This window comes from Electrona antarctica (assembly GCF_951216825.1).
Source record: "Electrona antarctica genome assembly, chromosome: 21".
Lineage (NCBI taxonomy): Eukaryota > Metazoa > Chordata > Actinopteri > Myctophiformes > Myctophidae > Electrona > Electrona antarctica.
Genome location: NC_136802.1, coordinates 27,908,989 through 27,930,729, shown reverse-complemented (window position 1 = coordinate 27,930,729; position 21,741 = coordinate 27,908,989). Strand labels below are relative to the sequence as shown.

General features: G+C 46.7%; 1 protein-coding gene across 1 annotated transcript in view; it reads right to left on the bottom strand.

Annotated features, from left to right (window-relative positions):
• f13a1b (coagulation factor XIII, A1 polypeptide b) overlaps positions 1-21,741 on the bottom strand; it is a 33,963-nt gene that overhangs the window by 4,993 nt on the left and 7,229 nt on the right. Inside the window, exons 3-11 of the mRNA XM_079491699.1 lie at positions 20,157-20,345; positions 19,009-19,257; positions 18,230-18,348; positions 17,333-17,440; positions 16,671-16,845; positions 15,305-15,443; positions 13,617-13,720; positions 12,507-12,595; positions 4,910-5,063 (exon numbers count right to left, since the gene is read on the bottom strand). Coding sequence (XP_079347825.1) covers positions 4,910-5,063; positions 12,507-12,595; positions 13,617-13,720; positions 15,305-15,443; positions 16,671-16,845; positions 17,333-17,440; positions 18,230-18,348; positions 19,009-19,257; positions 20,157-20,345 — 1,326 coding nt within the window. The remainder of the gene's footprint in view (positions 1-4,909; positions 5,064-12,506; positions 12,596-13,616; positions 13,721-15,304; positions 15,444-16,670; positions 16,846-17,332; positions 17,441-18,229; positions 18,349-19,008; positions 19,258-20,156; positions 20,346-21,741) is intronic.

Sequence of the window (21,741 nt, the reverse complement as noted above, 5' to 3'; positions counted from 1 at the left end):
TTCAAAAATAGCAGATCTACAAAGCTCATATCGCTTTACACTTGATTTGATTACCATAGTAAACATTTTCATAAACACTAATTTTGCTATCGCTAGTTTAAATACCTTTTTTTTAAATCATCACGATATGCGTTTAGTAAATTGTGGTTTCGTTCATTTTAAAATGAACCATGATGTTTCTAGGCTTTATACTGGTTCTATACCGAGTGAAGACCCGCCCTCGCTGACGTTGCAGCCAATAGCAGCAGTGGTGGAAAAAGTACTCAAATGTCTTACTTAAGTAAAAGTATCAATACTGCAATGTAGATGTTCTCCGTTACAAGTAGAAGTCCCGTATTAAAAATGGAATGGAAGTAAAAGTGCAAAAGTATCGGCATCAAAATGTACTTAAAGTACTAAAAGTAAAAGTACTCCTATTGCAGAATGTCCCATTTCACGCAATCAAAATGTGTAGCAAATATTTTGAAAATAGTTGATCTACAAGCTCACAATGCGTCGCATCGCGACACATTGTGAGCTTGTAGATCGGCTATTTTCAAATGGCCGAAATGCATATAGGGCTGAATTAATGTATGTTTTGTAATGATAATGCAAATCTACAAACTAGTAACTTAAGGCTTTCAAATAGTTGTAGTGGAGTAAAAGTAAAAGTAGAGAAAATTTGACATGCTCAAAATTGTACTTAAAACAGTACAGCATAAATGTACTTAAAGCATAGATGTACTTAAATATACTTAGTTACTTTCCACCACTGAATCGCGGTCGTTTCCGGGGTCATTTCGGGAACGACATTTAAACATGGCGGATTTACAATTCACCAAAAAAGTGTCTTCAAAATGGTCTGTAGAAACCAATGGGGGCTCCAGTTTGTCCATACATGTTGCAGTGTACATGGGGAATAAATGGCATCATGGTGAGAGGTCGCTATAGCAGACGCTGGGCATAGGGAACAGAAAGAGGGCAGATTAGATGTTCGGGGCAACAGTGGTCGCTACAGGTGCTGGACCTGAGATAACAGAAACAGGTGTTGTGGATGTTGAGCCTCAAGCCCCAGTAGTGCATAACTAAATTAGACACAAAGTGGTACCGGTACGCAAGTAAATTAAGAGAAATGTAGAAAATGTTATTCCTTTACTTAAGTCCCTCCACCAATACACACCAAGACATTTCTGTTTATTACTTGCACAAGCAGAGTACGCAAGTATTGTGGTCGTGCTGGCTTTTTTATGCGTATGCTCGGAGGTGTATATATACCGACGTCTCCCTTCTCTCTGAACTCGGGTTCCCTGTCTCTCTTTATACAGATCTGATAACTAATAAAAAAGCAATGAATAGCACACAAAAAAAAGATTACTCAAACTTTGTGCTGTTGTATTATAACATGTTGTTATTTTTTGGCTCTCCAGTTTCTTCCGAACATTGTTACGGGTTCCAGTTCCTGAAGGCACTGAAGGTCCTCAGGGTTAGACGCTGGGGACCTCCAATGCCTCAGAATCTGAGGCACTAGAGCCAGTGTCATGGTACTGGACCAGTGGGACCAGTACCTAGAGCCAGTGTCATGGTACTGGACCAGTGGGACCAGTGCCATCCAGAGGTTGGTATGGGGAGTTGCCCATTCTTATCCTTATGTTTTTCTCATCCAACAACCTCGTTGTCTCGAGCTAGTCTCTCCCTCCCCCATTCCTCCTGCATCAATGTTGCAAGGTTCTCAGGTCTTGCTCGATGAGATACAGTTGCTTCTGGAGCTGTACATTCTTCTTGACCAAATCCTCGTTCTCTACGACTAGTCCCTGTCTCTCCTTCGCCCATTGCTCCTGCTGTATGCTAAATGCCAAGTGCCAACGAGTCTCCTTGTTTCTCAGCTCTTCCTGGAGTTCCAGCAGCTGGTCCCGCTGTTGCTTCATCCTAGCCAACGGCTCATTTCCTCCCTGTAGTAGTTCCTGACCCTTCCCCATGCACCAACAAGTACCTCTGGTTTTCAGTTCTTCCTGCATATGATTCAGTTGGGTCTGGAGCTGCCTATTCTTCATCGCCAAAGCCTCATTGTCTCTTGCTATTATTGCCTGTTTATCCTTAACCAATTTATCCTGTTCAAAGTGAGCCTGATCAGGATAAATTGCTGGAGTTGTGCGTGCTTCTTCCTTTCGAAAATGTTCCTGATCGTCGGTTCTCAGCTCTTCCTGGGCAATGCTCATTTGGTCCCTAAGTTGAGATGTAGTATTCTTATTTAGAGTCTCGTTTCCGTCAGATAGTCGTCTCTGTCTCTGCTCCCTCAACTCTTGAAACCGAGATCTCGGTCTCGGCTCTTCCAAAATTTCAGGTTGCCGAAATGGCTTGTCTTGTCGCATCCTGTCCTCTGTCTCCTGCAGCAGGCACTGTCTAGCCGCTTTAATGTTCTGATCTTCCTGGATGTGGTCCAGTTCCGGACTCCGGACTCGTTCCGGACTCCGGTTCTGGAGTGGTGAATTATTTCTTGACACGTCTTTATCTGGTGCGCGTTTATTCCCCGATTTCACCTGATTGCTGATTTCACCTGATTGCCATGGCTCTTTGGTTCTCGGTTCTACCTTGCATTCTAGTTGGTTCTGGAGTTGCCCATTCTTCATAGCAAAAGCCTCATTTTCTCCAACTAGTTGTTGTCTCTCTTTCATCCATTTATCCTGCTCCGTGCGCAATAGAGCATCTCTGGATCTCAGCTCTTCCTGTGTGATTTCCAGTTGGTTCTTGAGTAGTGCATTGTTCTCAGCCAAAGCCTCCTTTTCCTCGGCTAGTTCCTGTCTCTCCTGACCCCATTTGTCCTGCTCATTGGACCAACGGGCATCTTGGGTTCTCAATGTTTCCTCGATGACGTCCAGATGGTTCTGGAGTTGCCAATTCTTCTTAGTCAACTCCTCCTTGTCTACAGCTAGTCCCTGTCTCTCCCATGATGTCTCCTGCTCCATGCGCTGAGGCGATTTGGTCCTCGATTCTTCCTGTGCGTTCTTCCGTGGTGTCCTAGTATACTGGCGCGCCTGGGTATTCTCTGTGATTGCGCCACCTTTGATGGTGGTGATCTCCTCCTCCCTCTCCTTCAGCCTGGTCTGGAGCTCTAGGAGGTTCTGATCCATGGCCTGGATGTGGTACTCTTTCACTGTGCTCTCCTCCTCCATGGCTTTGATCTTTCGCTCCGCGGAGAATAGCTTTTCATACGACGACTGCAGTTCCTTCTTCATTGCGTAAAGCTTTTCCTTGGCGCTCTCTAAATGGTGTTTGATCAAGATAAAGTTTTCATTATCATGCATCTTGAAGGCATTCCGTCTTGACGATGGGTAATAGTCCTGAGAATTCAGTATCTCTATTATTTATGCCTTGGCCGTGACGTAACGCAGGCGTAGCACAAAACGATAACCAAATATGGACTCCCAGGCTACACTAACCTGATCCTATCAGCACTTCAGTTCGTTGTGTTTCCTCCGCAGTGGAGCAGAGCGCACAGACACACACGTCACACACACACACACAGTATACAGGTCTTCTCGGATCCACTCGGGCATTACACATATAATGATTGACAGCAGTGTTGTTTTTGTCAACTAAGACGAAAAATGTTCGTCGACTACCTTTTGAGTGGTGTAAACCACTCCTACAACTGGCTTTGTTAGTCTGTGCAGAAAAAATGAGCATGGTTGCTATGTTCACCCTGTTCACCCGGGTGTGATTTCATTATTGAGTGGTGTAAACCACTCCTACAACTGGCTTTGTTAGTCTGTGCAGAAAAAATTAGCATGGTTGCTATGTTCACCCTGTTCACCCGGGTGTGATTTAATTACGTCAGACAGACCTTACACTACTCAGTTCACACGGGTGTGATTTTTTCACTGACGAAAACTAAACGGAAACTTGTATGAAAACTAAGCTATGATGACTAAAACTAAGACTAAATGTATTGACAAATTCATCAACAGATAAAAACTAGACTAAAATGTTAGGAGGGGGCTATAGTGGACAAGAGATCCAGTATATGTCATTTTACACTTGTTTGCATGCTGAAGATAACACATCTACAAGCTCACAACGCATCACGCTGCGACGCCTTGTGAGCTTGTAGATCACTGATTGACAGACCCACAGTTCCGCTGGGATGCGGCCGATTTTCGGAATCGGGGGCCCCCGTGAAGAGCTCTCCACTATATCTCAGAGCCAAAATTTGTACTTTTACTCCACTACAATTATTTGAAACTTTAGTTACTTTGGAGATTTTAATTTTGATTAGAAAACATACATTAACCACTTCCACCCTACATTTCAGCCATTTTCAAAAGATTTTGCACACATTTTGAACTTGTGAAATGGGACATTCTGCAATATGAATGCTTTTACTTTTAGTACTTTAAGTACATCTTGATACCAATACTTTTCTACTTTTACTTGAGTATACATTTTGAATACGGGTACTTCTACTTGTAACGGAGTACTACATCTACATTGCAGTATTTATACCTTTAATTACCCCATTTTGGGCGGGGTGTTTTACGCGTAATGTTATACTTTATTATTAGCTATTGAAACTTAGCAGATCTACAAGCTCATAGCGCGGCACCCGGTGCTTTTAGGTCTGCTATTTTTGAAAATGTAATGCAAATCTTTGAATATATATTCTTTCAAAGCCAACGTTTTTAACTCAAATCTTTGCTTCAGGGGGGGTCCCTGGAACTACATATTTTCAGATGGGGGTCGGTGGCCAATTACATATAATCTTGGGTGTCCTTGACATGAAAATGTTTGAGAACCACTGACATAGAAACAGGGTTTTTCAGGAAACTGTCAGGATTTAGAAGACATTTTGTAGAATGGTTCCCAGGTCTAAATGGGTTAAGTAAAACATTTGAGTACTTTTCTCCCACCCACACTGCAGGCCCTTCATTCTGACCTTCAGGGAACTTGTACTGGTCGGTGATGTCGCGGCGGGTCTCCTGTCCGGGGCTCTTGGTCAGAATCAGGCGTCCCACGTGGGAGCGGTTCACTCTGACGGGCTGCATGGTGCCGTCGCTGCTCCGCGAGTAGAACACCACGTCACTGTTCACCTGTGGAGGGAGGGAGGGAGGGAAAGCAGACGGAAGCCATTATGTTCACCTGTGGAGGGAGGGAGGGAAAGCAGACGGAAGCCATTATGTTCACCTGTGGAGGGAGGGAGGGAGGGAGGGAAAGCAGACGGAAGCCATTATGTTCACCTGTGGAGGGAGGGAGGGAAAGCAGACGGAAGCCATTATGTTCACCTGTGGAGGGAGGGAGGGAGGGAGGGAGGGAGGGAGGGAAAGCAGACGGAAGCCATTATGTTCACCTGTGGAGGGAGGGAGGGAGGGGGGGGGGAGGGAAAGCAGACGGAAGCCATTATGTTCACCTGTGGAGGGAGGGAGGGAGGGGGGGGGAGGGAAAGCAGACGGAAGCCATTATGTTCACCTGTGGAGGGAGGGAGGGAGGGGGGGAGGGAAAGCAGACGGAAGCCATTATGTTCACCTGTGGAGGGAGGGAGGGGGGGGGGGGGGGGAGGGAAAGCAGACGGAAGCCATTATGTTCACCTGTGGAGGGAGGGAGGGAGGGAGGGGGGGGGAGGGAAAGCAGACGGAAGCCATTATGTTCACTGTTCACCTGTGGAGGGAGGGGGAGAGGGAGGGAAAGCAGACGGAAGCCATTATGTTCACTGTTCACCTGTGGAGGGAGGGGGAGAGGGAGGGAAAGCAGACGGAAGCCATTTTGTTCACTTCTTATTGTAGCACAGTGGTTTTCCTAAATCTCAATGGGTTAAAAACAGTGGTGGAAAAAGTACTCACTAAAACACTAAAACATTCCAGGTGACTAAAATGTGACTAAAACTAAATGAAAACTATTCACTATCTATGACTAAAAATAAAATCTAAATTCGCTGTCAAAATCAACACTGGCCCACTGCTATGCTCTATTATCAATGGCATCTGTTGTGAGCTTGTCGGCTATTTTCACAAATGTTGCCTCTTTCGTATTATTATTTGACAATTTGGCCAATGTTTGATCAGTTTGTATAGTATAGCTTGTTGAGTATACTTTTGGTGCAGTAATGGTCCCACTTTTTCGTACGGCCTGAAAAATACCTCTGACAGACGATGTCCATCAGTGCCAAATCAACCCCTCCGAGGGCCCTGGAGCTACTAGGTGTTACGGTTTCGAACCCAGGTTCGAACCCTCCACCTCCACCTTCCACTTCTGGTGTTCCTGGGCACAACCCACTGCGCCGTCATCACTCTTCCACCTAGTCAGGTCCACCTCTGTGTTCCCCTTCCCCTCTGACGAGCTGCCTGGGTGTGGCACTGCACACCTGTTTCCATTCTACAATGATCACCAGAGTCTTCAAAAACCCTGCCATCCCCCCACTCCTCGCCAGATCTTCCCATAGAAACGCCTGGCAAGTATAGTTGCTCTCTACTCAGTTGCTGTTCGTACTCTGTAGAGCTGTTCTTGTGTTTTAGCTGCAGTATTAGCTGTTTAGCTAATTTGTTTCTCTCATCCTCCAGACCTGGCAATCTGCCGTGCCACTCCTGGATCTCGTCACCCCTTTGTTCTGGACTGTCTGTTTGGCTGCCGATCTACAAGCTCGTTTTCGACTACTCTCTTGGATTTCCCCTAAGTATAGTGTTATATTATATATATCCTCATAGATACATATCTACCTAATTATACTATAGAGTATTTATGTATTTATATGGATTTATATATATATCTATACATTGTCATTATCCTGCTTTATTTGGACATTAAACTGCTTAATAGTCTTCCTGTCTCTTGAGTGGTTGCATTTGAGTTCAGAACACAACTCAGTCTTAACAGAAGATCTGGCCGACATGAACTCAGCACCCTCAGGAGGTCAGGCTCCAGAGCAGGCCTCTTCTACTGAGCCTTCTCTTAACACTATGGCTGCTATCCAGCGCCAAGACTTTGTGCTTGCTGACCACGCCCGGTTGCTTCGTCAGGCCTCCACTATGATGCAGGGCATGGCTAGTGAGCAGCAGACCCAGTCACAACAGCTGCAACAAGTAGCCAGCGAACAGCAGTCACTACTAACCCAGATGAAGAACATGTGTGACCAGTTAGCTGCTCTGTGTGCCGCAGCCCCACCATCCCATTCAGTTCAAGTAACTTCCGCTGCTATCTCACCTCCCACTCTTGGGCCTGTTGCCCAGCCTGGCCGGGAGCCTAACCTGGCTAGCCCCCAGCCTTTCGATGGGTCATTCACAGGCTACCGGGGATTCATGTTGCAGTGCAACTTTGTCTTTGACCTGCAGCCCAGCATGTTTTCTACTGACGCAGCCAAGGTAGCCTACATTGCCACCCACACCACCGGTGAGGCACTTCGTTGGGTCCAGTCTTTCTTGAGCTCCAACCTGGGGGCAAGGCACAACTATGCCAACTTCGAGGAGGAGTTCGAGAGAGTGTTTGACCACCCCGTCGCTGGTCAAGATGTAGGATCCCAGCTGCTACATATCAAGCAGGGCTCCCGCACTGTTGCCGCTTATGCAATCGAGTTCCGCACGCTTGCGGCCAGCACAAGGTGGGCCGATTCTACGCTGCGCTGCATCTTTAGAGAGGGTCTCACGGAGGCACTGAAAGACGAGCTGGTTAGAGACAAGCCCACCGACCTCAATAAGCTCATCAGTCTTGCCATTGATGTCGACGAACGTCTCCGTGAGCGCAAGAGGACCAAGGCACATCAAGGCTCCTCCCGCTTGACCCCCATTCAGAACAGCAGTACCTCTTGTTCCTATGAGACATTCGTTTCAGACTCTGTCCCAGGTGCAGAGCCAATGGAGGTGGGCAGAATGCGTCTGTCTGCTGCGGAGAAGGAACACCGCAGGACCCGCGGCCTCTGCATGTATTGTGGGCAGAGGGGCCACTCAAGGGACAGCTGTCCTAGGCTGCCAAAAGATTAGGCTCATCGGAGACCAGGGGACTCCAGGTGAGCCGAGTCTCTCGTTCCCCCTCATCCGTTAGCCCTGCCAAGTTTGAGGCCAATCTCTCCTGGCATGGAGGGACACTCTCAGTCAGCACCCTCATTGACTCTGGCGCCGATGAGAGTTTCATTGACCACCAATTGGCCTGTGAGGCTAACATTCCCCTCATCGCCTTGATTGAACCCATCCCTGCTTTTGCTCTGGATGGACACAGGATTGGCCTTATTACACACCAGACTCAACTCCTCAAAATGACCTTGTCCGGCAACCATGTCGAGGAGATCCGTTTCCATGTGTTACCGTCCCCTGGCACTCCTCTCATCTTAGGCCGACCCTGGTTGGAGTTGCATGTCCCCCATGTGGACTACGGTAGAGGCCGCATCCTCAGTTGGAGCACCACCTGCTATGCCCGGTGTCTCCGTGCTGCAACTTCCTCCACCCCAGGGCCTCCTTCTGAAACTCCCTCTCCTCCTGACTTGTCTACTGTTCCATCCGCTTACCATGACCTTGGTGAGGCGTTCAGTAAAGACAGAGCCCGTTCCCTCCCTCCCCATCGTCCTTACGATTGCGGCATTGATCTCCTTCCGGACGCAGCCTATCCCGCCAGTCGGCTGTACAATTTGTCACTCCCTGAGAAGGGAGCCATGGACAAATACATCTCGGAATGTTTGGCTGAGGGTCTCATCCGTCCTTCTCGGTCCCCGATGGCAGCTGGCTTCTTCTTTGTCAAGAAGAAGGGCGGAGACCTCAGGCCGTGTATCGACTACAGAGAACTTAACAGGATCACGGTCAAGAACAAGTACCCTCTCCCCCTCATCAGTTCCAACTTCGAACCCCTGCAGGGGGCTACCGTCTTCACGAAGTTGGACCTCCGGAATGCCTACCATCTCGTTCGGATACGTGAGGGGGATGAGTTCAAGACTGCGTTCAAGACTCCGCGGGGGCATTATGAATATCTCGTCATGCCTTTCGGCCTTACCAACGCCCCCGGAGTTTTTCAAGCATTGATGAACGATGTACTGAGGGACATGCTGGATATCTTTGTAGTTCTCTACCTCGACGACATCCTGATTTTCTCCAGGAGTGCTGAGGAACACGTCCAACACGTCCGTCAAGTCATCCAGCGCCTCCTGGAGAACCGCCTCTTCATCAAGGCCGAGAAGTGTACCTTCCATGCTCCCTCAGTGGAGTTTCTGGGATTCATCATAGAGGGTGGACAGACTCGGCCGGACCCACGAAAGGTCCAGACTGTTGTTGAGTGGCCTCAACCGGCCAACAGGAAGCAGCTACAGAGTTTTTTGGGCTTTTCAAACTTTTATCGTTGCTTCATTCGAGGCTACAGCAAGGTGGCAGCCCCCCTCACTGCTCTTACGTCGCCTCTGCGTCCTTTTGCCTGGACACCTGCAGCCAGCGCCGCCTTCGACGCCCTTAAGAGGCGATTCATATCTGCACCCATCCTGCTCCACCCTGATCCCTCTAAGCCCTTCGTAGTGGAGGTGGATGCCTCTGACACTGGCATTGGGGCAGTTCTCTCACAACAGTCTGACTCAGATGAGAAACTGCATCCCTGTGCTTTCTTGTCTCGCCGGTTCACCCCGGCTGAGGAGAATTACGACATCGGCAACAGGGAGCTCCTGGCTGTTGTGGAGGCCTTCGAGGAGTGGCGCCACTGGTTGGAGGGTGCAGAGCATCCCAGCACTGTCTGGTCCGACCACAAGAATCTCACTTACATCCGGTCGGCCAGGCGGCTGAACTCTCGGCAGGCACGCTGGGCCCTATTCCTCGGCCGGTTCAACTTCACTCTGACGTACCGGCCAGGTTCCAAGAACGCTAAGGCTGACGCACTGTCTCGGATTCACTCAGTGGAGAGAGTCCCCATTACCCCGGACACCATTCTCCCCGCTTCCCAAGTGATTGGAGTGATCACCACTAGTCTGGAGGCAGCGGTCAGGAGAGCTCAGCGCACGCAACCCGACCCAGGAACTGGACCCCCAAACCGACTGTACGTTCCTGATGCTGCCCGATCCCAGGTCCTCCAGTGGTGCCATGCCAGCCGGGTGGCTTGTCATCCAGGAGTCAACCGCACCCTCTCCTTCGTACGCCGGCGGTTCTGGTGGCCTACTTTGGCGGCTGATGTCCGGAGTTTTGTCACCGCCTGCACGGTGTGCGCCCGAGGCAAGTCATCCCATCAGTCCCCTGCTGGTCTCTTGCATCCCCTTCCTGTCCCTGGTCGTCCGTGGTCGCATATCGCTTTGGATTTCGTCACCGGTCTCCCCCCCTCCATGGGCAACACCGTTATCCTCACGGTGGTAGACCGTTTCTCCAAGGCTGTGCACCTTGTAGCCCTCCCTAAGCTCCCTTCTTCCAAGGAGACGGCGGAGTTACTGATGGAACACGTTTACCGCCTTCATGGACTCCCAGCGGACATCGTCAGTGACCGTGGTCCCCAGTTCACCTCCCAAGCCTGGAGGGCTTTCTGTAAGGGCATCGGTGCCACCATCAGCCTCTCCTCTGGATATCACCCCCAGTCAAACGGACAAGCAGAGCGGGCCAATCAGAGTCTGGAGGGGGCCCTCCGTTGCGCCTCTGCTCTCCATCCATCCTCCTGGAGTAAGGATCTGCCCTGGGTTGAATACTCATTGAACACCCACGTCAGTGCTGCCACCGGTATGTCCCCCTTTGAGTGCTACCTGGGGTACCAGCCTCCCCTGTTTCCGGCCCAGGAGACTGAGGTTGCAGTCCCTTCGGTTCAAGCCCATCTTCGACGTAGTCGCAAGGTGTGGAAGACTGTCCGTGCAGCTCTACTGAGGTCCAACACCCGTGCTTGCCGGGGAGCCAACCGTCGGCGCACCAAGGCCCCGCAGTACAGAGTGGGTCAGCAGGTGTATCTCTCATCCTCTGACCTTCCGCTGCAGGTGGAGTCCCGGAAGCTGGCGCCCCGGTTTCTAGGACCATTCCCTATTGAGCACATTGTCAATCCGGTTGCAGTGCGCCTCCGACTCCCCTCCTCCATGCAGCGGGTCCATCCAGTTTTCCACGTCTCCAAGATAAAGCCCGTCTCCTCATGCCCCTTGACACCTCCACCCCCTACCCCCCCACCCCCACAGATGGTCGATGGGCATCCTCAATGGACGGTGCGGCGGCTCCTCAAGGTGCGCCGCCGGGGTCGTGGATTCCAATACCTCGTCGACTGGGAGGGGTATGGGCTGGAGGAGCGCAGTTGGGTTTCTCGGAAACTCATCATGGACCCCGAGCTTCTGCGGCAGTTCTACCGAGACAATCCGGATGCGCCTGGCAGGTCGCCAGGGGGCTCCCGTAGAGGGGGGGGTCCTGTTACGGTTTCGAACCCAGGTTCGAACCCTCCACCTCCACCTTCCACTTCTGGTGTTCCTGGGCACAACCCACTGCGCCGTCATCACTCTTCCACCTAGTCAGGTCCACCTCTGTGTTCCCCTTCCCCTCTGACGAGCTGCCTGGGTGTGGCACTGCACACCTGTTTCCATTCTACAATGATCACCAGAGTCTTCAAAAACCCTGCCATCCCCCCACTCCTCGCCAGATCTTCCCATAGAAACGCCTGGCAAGTATAGTTGCTCTCTACTCAGTTGCTGTTCGTACTCTGTAGAGCTGTTCTTGTGTTTTAGCTGCAGTATTAGCTGTTTAGCTAATTTGTTTCTCTCATCCTCCAGACCTGGCAATCTGCCGTGCCACTCCTGGATCTCGTCACCCCTTTGTTCTGGACTGTCTGTTTGGCTGCCGATCTACAAGCTCGTTTTCGACTACTCTCTTGGATTTCCCCTAAGTATAGTGTTATATTATATATATCCTCATAGATACATATCTACCTAATTATACTATAGAGTATTTATGTATTTATATGGATTTATATATATATCTATACATTGTCATTATCCTGCTTTATTTGGACATTAAACTGCTTAATAGTCTTCCTGTCTCTTGAGTGGTTGCATTTGAGTTCAGAACACAACTCAGTCTTAACACTAGGCCAGTCAATCTAAGATTCGACCCAAAATAAATTGCAATATTTGATCCTTAGGGTCATCCAAATAACATATTAAAAATGTATTATTATATAAATTGTGGATCATGGTAAATTCAGGGGTTGAACGTTGGGGTAACATTGAAAACCTATAGGAAAACATTTCAAAGTGTAATTATGCTTTAAGTAGCATGTGACATGTCAAACTAGGAGTTATTCATGATTCTGAATCAATTGCAAATATTAGTTTGGCACTCCATTTCATACCTTTATTCATTCTCGAAAGACATTGAGGTCACCCTCATTTGCAGTGTCGTCGAGATACACATAATACAACATTTCAAAGCAATAAACAAAAACAGAACAGCAACATTTCGGCTACAAACGGCCATAGCCGTCTTCACAAATGTGATGAGGTCATCACATTTAGCTATGGCTGAATTCACCCCAAGATAAAAACAAATCTATGTGATTCCAATCTGCATATAGGCCAAAACGGTCTGAAACATATCATGTTAAAAAGCCACTCTTTGTGTGGAGCTTACCTCAGCAAACACAAACGCTGCGTCGAATGGAAAGCATATCTGACCATGCTTGATGGCTTGGACAGATGCAGGACCACACCTGTACATTCCTGATTGGAACAACAACAAACAATTTGGGATCCAGAAAGATTAAAAGGCAAATTAAATTTAGAACAGTAACATGTTCGATTCCATTACTGTGTCAAAATACATTATATATTTCAATGCATTCACTAAATATGTCTAATAAAACATGGCTAGTGCATTTTTAATGTAATGTACAAGACACAATTGTATAATTTCAGAAAGTTTGTGCGAGATATAACAGAGAAATCAGCAAAACAGAAGGACAGGAAGAAAGGGTGAAAGTAGTAAACAAGAAATGACTTGGTCATATTATATCAAGTTTGTTGTGTGTGTGTGTGTGTGTGTGTGTGTGTGTGTGTGTGTGTGTGTGTGTGTGTGTGTGTGTGTGTGTGTGTGTGTGTGTGTGTGTGTGTGTGTGTGTGTGTGTGTGTGTGTGTGTGTGTGTGTGTGTGTGCGCGCGCGCGCGCTAGGGCTAGGCAACTAGTCGACTATTCAAGTCGACCTTGTTGGTAGTGGTACTAGTTGACTAGTTGATAAGAAGAAAAAAATCACACCCGTGTGAACTGAGTGGTGTAAGGTATTATATAGCCTGATCAGCTGTGGTCTGACGTAATGTCTGACGTAATGAAATCACACCCGTGTGAACTGAGTGACCATAGCAACCATGCAAATTCTTTTGGTACGAACAAACACGTGGACACGTAAACTAACAAAGCCAGTTGTTGGAGTGGTTTACACCACTCAAAAAGAGGAGGGGGGGTTCCGATTTTGTAGGCCTCAATATCAGATAGATTATAGTTATAGTCAGTCACCAATGCACAGACGAGTAGTAAACTAGGCAACTAGTCAAGTAGTAAAAATGACTAGAAGTGAAAGCCCTAGTGTGCGTGCGTGCCAAATAGCCAATTGTCAAAAAGTGTAGAAGTGAAGTGTTGAAGTAGGAGGAGCTGGGTGTTGTATGAGCTGGCTGACCACTGGTCAAGCTGATAAAAAGGCTGAGAATCAAAGAGAGTGACAGAGTATAAGGGACTGTCCTCATATTACCATCGCTGGTCTCTTGTGGCGTAGCGTCCACACACTGCCAGCCCCCAAACCCAGGTGGCAGGTCAGGCCTGGACATGTAGCCCTCATTCCAGCAGTGGTAGTTCCTGGACAAAAACAAGAAAACATTTAAAGCAGTTGTTCCCAAACCTTTTCATGTCAAGGACCCCCAAATTGACACTAATTAGCCCGCGGACCCCCCATTTGAAGAGATAATGCCATGGACCCCTTCCCATAAGGGAAGGTTTTTATGGCTCTAGCAGAGATTCTCAACCCGTTTCATTTCAAAGTTTGACATGCATTAGTCTACAGGCCCCCATTTAATGGCATTTCTATCTCTGGGACCCCCAATTTATATTATAAAATCAATGTTAATTTAACTAAGTGTACAAATGGAACCAAATGGTTCCAAACTATCATTTAGCTGGGGACCCCCTGTAACTGCCTCAAGGACCCATTGAACTCAGTCTCCTAACACAGTGAGTGGTTCTCAACCTTTTCAGGTTTCACCCTTTAACCCATTCAGGCCTGACGTCGAAATTAAAAAAAAAGGTTTTCTAAATCATGACAATTTTCGGAAAGATTTGAGGCACATTTTAACGATTTTTCAAAAATAGCAGACCTACAAGTTCATAGCGCGCCACTCGGTGGCGCGCTATGAGCTTGTAGATCTGCTATTTTTCAATAGCTAAATTATAACAATGTTTAAAACACCAAAAGGGGTTCCCGCCCCAAAATGGGTTAATGGTTAATGTGGTTAAACGCTAACGTGACATGGATGCGTTCCAGGTCTCAATGGATTAAGGCATTCATACTCCAGTTTCGATGATGAGAAAACTGGACTATGAATAGGTCTTTACAAGTCCTTAAATTGACACTTCACTGTCAAGTGGGACCCCCGATCCCTGAAATCATGTGGGTCCCGACCCACAGGTTGAGAACCTAACTGTACCAGATGGAGTCTCTGGTGCGGTTGGCGGTCGGTGCGACCGTTCTAACATTACCAGATGTAGTTTCTAACAGTACCAGATGGAGTTTCTAACAGTACCAGATGGAGTTTCTACCAGATGGAGTTTCTACCAGATGGAGTTTCTAACAGTACCAGATGGAGTTTCTACCAGATGGAGTTTCTAACAGTACCAGATGGAGTTTCTAACAGTACCAGATGGAGTTTCTAACAGTACCAGATGGAGTTTCTAGTACCAGATGGAGTTTCTAACAGTACCAGATGGAGTTTCTAACAGTACCGAATGGAGTTTTTAACAGTACCAGATGGAGTTTCTAGTACCAGATGTAGTTTCTAACAGCACCAGATGGAGTTTCTAACAGCACCAGATGGAGTTTCTAGTACCAGATGGAGTTTCTAACAGTACCAGATGGAGTTTCTAACTGTACTGAATGGAGTTTTTAACAGTACCAGATGGAGTTTCTAGTACCAGATGTAGTTTCTAACAGCACCAGATGGAGTTTCTAACAGCACCAGATGGAGTTTCTAGTACCAGATGGAGTTTCTAACAGTACCAGATGGAGTTTCTAACAGCACCAGATGGAGTTTCTAACAGCACCAGATGGAGTTTCTAGTACCAGATGGAGTTTCTAACAGTACCAGATGGAGTTTCTAATACCAGATGGAGTTTCTAACAGTACCAGATGGAGTTTCTAACAGTACCAGATGGAGTTTCTAACAGTACCAGATGGAGTCTCTGGTGCGGTGGCGGTCGACACGACCGTTCTCGTCCAGGATGATGTCGGTCTTAAGGTTGCCGTCGTTGTCGTGGGCGGAGTAGAAGTTGGTGACCACGCGGGCCGGGAGGCCCAGGCAACGGAGGACTGCGGCGCAGAAAAAGAAAGACAACCGTATGCTTAAAGTTGGAACAAAGTACTGTGTAGGCCAGGGGTGGGCAACTTTGACGATGGAGAGGGCCGCTATATTTCCACACTCACTCCAGAGGGCCAACTTTGCATTTTACCGTCGTAGCAAAAAATAGCCGATCTACAAGCTCAAAAGCTTGAGCTTTTGAGCTTGTAGATCGGCTATTTTTGCTATATTTGTATTGGAATCCTGAGGCCTTTAGTAGCGGTTCTGGACAACCGTGGGTCCGACTGACTCGACACCGGGGACTGCACTCCCTGTGGGGGTGTGGAACGTGTGTGTCGAATTTGAAGTCGGTGGGGCGAACGGTTCTCGAGTTAGGTGGATTACAGCCGTACACAAGTACAGACAGACATACAGACAGACAGACGTGGTTCATTTATATAGATAGATGTGACATGTCAAACTAGGGGGTTTTCATGATTCTGAAATTCTGAATCCATTCCAAGCATTAGTTTTGCACAAAAAAAACAGACAGATTCAGACAGACAGCAATTGGTCGAAAAAAACCTGGTCGCAATGACTAACCAATCAGGAAGTAGACATGCAAATCGACCAATGACAAAGCTTCTAGGAAAATCTTTGAATGCAGATTGCGGCCCCTAGATGTGTCACAGAGACAAACATTTGTGGGAGCGTTCTACCCATTGCTGGCTGTCTGAATATAATACAAAAAAAGAAAAAAAAAGGTCATTAAAATGTTGACATATTATTGCTTATAGCAGTTCCCGCCCCAAAATGGGTTATTTAACCCATTTAAACCTGAGGACGATTCTACAAATGTCTTCTAAATCCTGGCAGTTTTCTGAAAAACCCATGTTTCTATGTCAGTCGTTCTCAAACATTTTCATGTCAAGGACCCCCAGAATTATCTGTAATTGGCCGCCGACCCCCATCTGAAAATGTTGTTCCAGGGACCCCGCCAGAAGCAAAGATTTCAGTTAAAACCGTTTGCTCTGAAAGAATATATATTAAAAGATTTGCGCCACATTTTCACGATTTTTCAAAAAAATAGCAGACCTAGCGGCCAAATACATATAATTTTTGGGGTCCTTGACATGAAATATGGAGCACACAGGTATTTCATAATAATGTCAGAATTTAGAAGAGTTTTTTTTTTATTTCGACGTCAGGCCTAAATGGGTTTAATAATGGGATCATTATCATGAATTGTTCTCTCTCACAGGAGTTGAAGACGGCGGCGTACACCCAGCACTGCGCGTAGCAGACGGGCATCTTGCTGCTGTGGTAGTTGAGGAGGATCTCGGTGCTGCCCGTCCAGGAGGTGGGCGCCACGCCGTACGTGTAGTCGCCGCTCCAGTTCCCCACCAGCACGCCCTCGTCGTCGCGGGAGTTCAGCTGGAAAACGGGAACGAAGAGGAGGAAGCGGGAAGAGGTGAAATAATTAAGGGCCTTTCTCTGACCCATTGTTTATATTTAAGCAATATTACAATGCCTGCATCGCAGGCGTGCATTAATGACGTTAAACCACCCCCTCGAGTGTAATATTGCAATTATACAACAGTATTTTACCCTTAAAACTAAGAAATCGCTGAAAAAACATATTTTTTAATGACAGATGTAATCACTACGACCACAAATGTCCCAAGAAACTAGCTAGCCTAGCCACCAAGTTTGCTCCATGCGCTCTGGGAGAACAGTAGCCTCGCGTTGCGATACTAATATACCACTGCGCTGGGCTACGTGCATATGCAATAGGGGCGGATGAAGTGTTCTTTGTTTTGATTAGGTGTGGAGTGGTGCTCGTTTGAACCACGGCTAGAAGGCTGTTTCAACCAATCAGATTAATCAGAATATTTTGTAGCAACATGTATCCATTCCTCACCATGGCAGAGGCCTTTCTCACAATCTTGATGGGGTCTCCTCTGTTGGTGATGGGCATCTCGGCTCTGTCCAAGATGTACAGACAAGCATCCAGGATTCCATAGTCAAACTAAAATAAAGAAATAGAATTAACCAAATGATTAATTATACCGCAGCAGTGTACTGTACATGAATAAAAATCACACCCGTGTGAAGTGAGGGGCGCTCACTTCACACTCGTCATGAGGTAAAATAGACACTATGCCTATTTCCTCAGACACTATATGACGTCAAATTTGCCATTCATTGTCAATGGGAAAGTAATGTTTATACGGGACAAAAATAGACACTAAGCCGATTTGCTCAGGCACTATGACGTACAATTCTCCTTTCATTGTCAATGGGAATTGTATGTTTGTGTAGGACAAAGTTTCCTATATTCACTAAAAGCTGAATATAGGAGGGGCTAGTGCCCCTCAAAAACAATAGTCCTCACTTGACATGTACAGTAGAAATAAAATATCACAGTCGCAACATTCGAGACCTGCACACTTTTCTGATCTTTGCCTGAAAGGGACGTATTTTTGCTATAGCATTGCAGTGGTGCATCTTTCTTTTGGGCGCATAATCGAGATGGTGTCATTATTCTACAAGCTTGTAGTGCGGCACCGAGTGCGACGCTACGAGCTTGTAGGTCTGCTATTTTTTAACTCAAATCTTTGCTTCTGGGGGGAGGGTCCTGGAGCTACATATTTTCAGATGGGGCTCGTGGCCAATTACATATCATTTTTGGGGGGTCCTTGACATGAAATATTGAGCACCACTGATACAGAAACATGAAGTATTTCAGAAAACTGTCAGGATTTTTCAGACATTTTTCAGACATTTCAACGTCAGGCCTACATGGGTTAACCCCCACCTGTCCATAGTTCCAGGTTCTCTCAGACACGTCATCGGAGGATCCATGGTAGATGATCCCCATCTCGTTCATCACACATTCTTCCTTCTCCTCCTCATTGTCCAGATACACTGCGTCTCCTGGAAGAGAGAGACACCATGACCATGGCAGGTAAGACTTTATTAACACAGTGTTGTTTTTGGCAGCAAGTCATAGTCTCTTGAATAGTTTTCATTTAGTTTTAGTCACATTTTAGTCACCCAGAATGTTTTAGTGTTAGTTTTAGTCTACTAAATAACATAAGATTTTAGTCGACTAGATCTACTAAAATGTATTTTGGCAGGCTTTGATGCCGTCGTAATGGCTGATTTTACACTTGCTGAAAATAATCTACAAGCTCACATAGCCGATCTACAAGCTCACAACGTGAGCGCTGCGACGTGTTGTGAGCTTGTAGATCTGCTATTTTCAGCATGCAATCAAGTGTGAAATGACTTATACTGGATCTCTTGTCCACTAGTACAGTGTTGATTTCGTCGACTAAAACTAAGACGGAAAATGTTCGTCGACTACCTTCCTAACATTTTACCTTCCTAACATTTTAGTCTAGTTTTTATTTGTTGACGAAATTGTCAGTATATTTAGTCTTAGTTTTAGTCATAATAGCTTGGTTTTCATTTAGTTTCCATGTAGTTTCCTTCAGTGAAAAAGGTAGTCGACGAACATTTTCCGTCTTAGTTTTAGTCGACGAAATCAACACTGTACTATAGTCGACGAAATCAACACTTGAACACCCGAACCTTTGGCCCAGGGATTGAAGAGGATGTAGACGTCCTGACTGTCGTCCCGCCGGGTCCTCCTGACGCCGTAGGGCGTCACCACGGCCACGTAGATGCGGTAGCGCCCCACGATGGCGTCCGCAGCCGGGGTGATGCCCATGGTGACCACGCTGTCGGCGTTGTCGAGGACGTGGCCCGCCCACGAGCTCTGCCGGGTCTGGGTCGGGAAGACGGGGATGTAGGTGCCCTTTTCGTACTGGGGGGTGGACCCTGGAAGTAGACACCATGATATGATATATGGTATGCAGTGGTGGGGGTGTACTGGGGGGGAGTACTGGGGGGGGGACCCTGGAAGTAGACACGATGATATGATATATGGTATGCAGTGGTGGGGGTGTACTGGGGGGGAGTACTGGGGGGGGGACCCTGGAAGTAGACACGATGATATGATATATGGTATGCAGTGGTGGGGGTGTACTGGGGGGGAGTACTGGGGGGGGGACCCTGGAAGTAGACACGATGATATGATATATGGTATGCAGTGGTGGGGGTGTACTGGGGGGGAGTACTGGGGGGGGGACCCTGGAAGTAGACACGATGATATGATATATGGTATGCAGTGGTGGGGGTGTACTGGGGGGGAGTACTGGGGGGGGGACCCTGGAAGTAGACACGATGATATGATATATGGTATGCAGTGGTGGAAAAAGTACTCAATTGTTTTACCTAAGTAAAAGTACCAATACTGCAATTTAGAACTACTCCGTTACAAGTAAAAGTACGGAATTGAAAATGCACTTGAGTAAAAGTACAAAAGTATCGGCATCAAAATGTACTTAAAGTACTAAAAGTAACAGTACTCATATTGCAGAATGTCCCATTTCACAAGTTCAAAATATGTACAAAGTCTATTGAAAATAGCCGATCACAATGCGTCGCAATGTATAGCTTTGAAGTGGTTAATGTATGTTTTCTAATCAAAATTAAAATCACCAAAGTAACTAGGAACTAAAGTTTAGAAGTAGAAGTAAAAGTATTGGAAATTGGACACTGGGTGAAAAAATGGGTTACAACATCATGGGATATGTCCCAATGTCGATGGATGGATGGATGGATGGATGGATAGATAGATACACTGTATACGTATATATATGATTACATGGTCTCACCGATGACAAACTCAACAGCAAACTTGTCCTCAGAGGCCTTGAAAGGTCGGTCGAAGGTGATCTTTATCTGGAACTCTTGTCCTCGACGGACGATGAGGAAGTTGCTGTTGTAGAGCCAGGTGTGGTGCTCCATCTTGTTGGCCTCGTCCGGTCGCTTCACCGTGTCCACGTTCAGAATGTCTAGGAACTCTGCATGGACAGAGAGAGAGAGAGAGGGTTGACCCATTAAGACCTGAGGCCGGTTCTACAAATGTCTTATTTGGTACTGTTATTATCGGTTATTATCATTCATCTTGAAATATACATCACTGAAACAGCCAGTCATTGTCTCCACCAGCCGAAGGCATGGGCAGAGTATGTTTTGCACTCTGTGTGTGTGTGTGTGTGTGCGTGTGTGTGTGCGTGCGTGCGTGCGTGCGTGCGTGCGTGCGTGCGTGCGTGCGTGCGTCCATGCGTCCGTCCCTCCCGCAGGGCACTTTTTCTAGTTTTATTCTCTTTTCCAGCTCTTCTGACAAAAAATAGCAGTTGCGAAACAAATTGCCTCATGGGACTTTGTTGTGTTATCCTTTTTAGCTTTCGTGTCTAGATACTGTACCACGTGCTGTTTACATTTCTGACTAATAAATCAATCATTAACGTTAACTACTGTAACAGTACTGTATAAGATGAAACGGGCGTGTATCCTTTCAGGTTGGTTTATTGACAACTGGTATATGAACGTAACGCTCTGAATGAATGGGTGCGATAGGTTCCTATATATGCATATCTCCACAACTACTGCTTCTCTTTGCAAATCATAATATAAATGCATCTCAAGATTAATCTTACATGATCATATTTGTTATTCCTTGTCCGTTTCCATTGTTTCCATGATATGGGAACGTCATGGAAAAGTTTTTCATGGGTAAAATATATAGTGTGATCCTCGGTGATGGAGACACAAAAATATGTGTCATGGAACTTTGTCACAAATACATAGGGCTGTATAGCGATTAGGGCAGTCGAGGTCACTTCCTTCCTTGCTGGTCTATCTTATGCCCTAGAGAGTCAGCGTCTCAGGGGTGTGGGATCAGTGATTAGGGCAGCAAGAGGGTCCATTTCCTCGTATAAGAGTGCGTATGTGGTATTCTACTGTTTCCTGATTTGGCTCAAATTCCAGTCATTTCATTCACACTTTCATGCCAGTTTATCTCCCCTATACGTGCAGTGTTGATTCCGTCGACTAAAACTAAGACGGAAAATGTTCGTCGACTACCTTTTTTGACTAAAACTAAGACTAAATATATTGACAATTTCGTCAACAATTTCGTCAACTACACTAAAATGTTAGGAAGGAACTAGTGGACAACATATCCAGTATAAGTCATTTTACACTTAGTTGCGACGCGTTGTGAGCTTGTAGATCGGCTATTTTCAGCAAGTGTAAAATCAGTCATTACGACTAAATCAACTGTAGATTTAGTCGACTAAAATTCTATGATATTTAGTCGACTGAAGCTAGACTAACACTAAAACATTCCAGGTGACTAAAATGTGACTAAAACTAAATGAAAACTATTCAAGAGACTATAACGACTAAAACTAA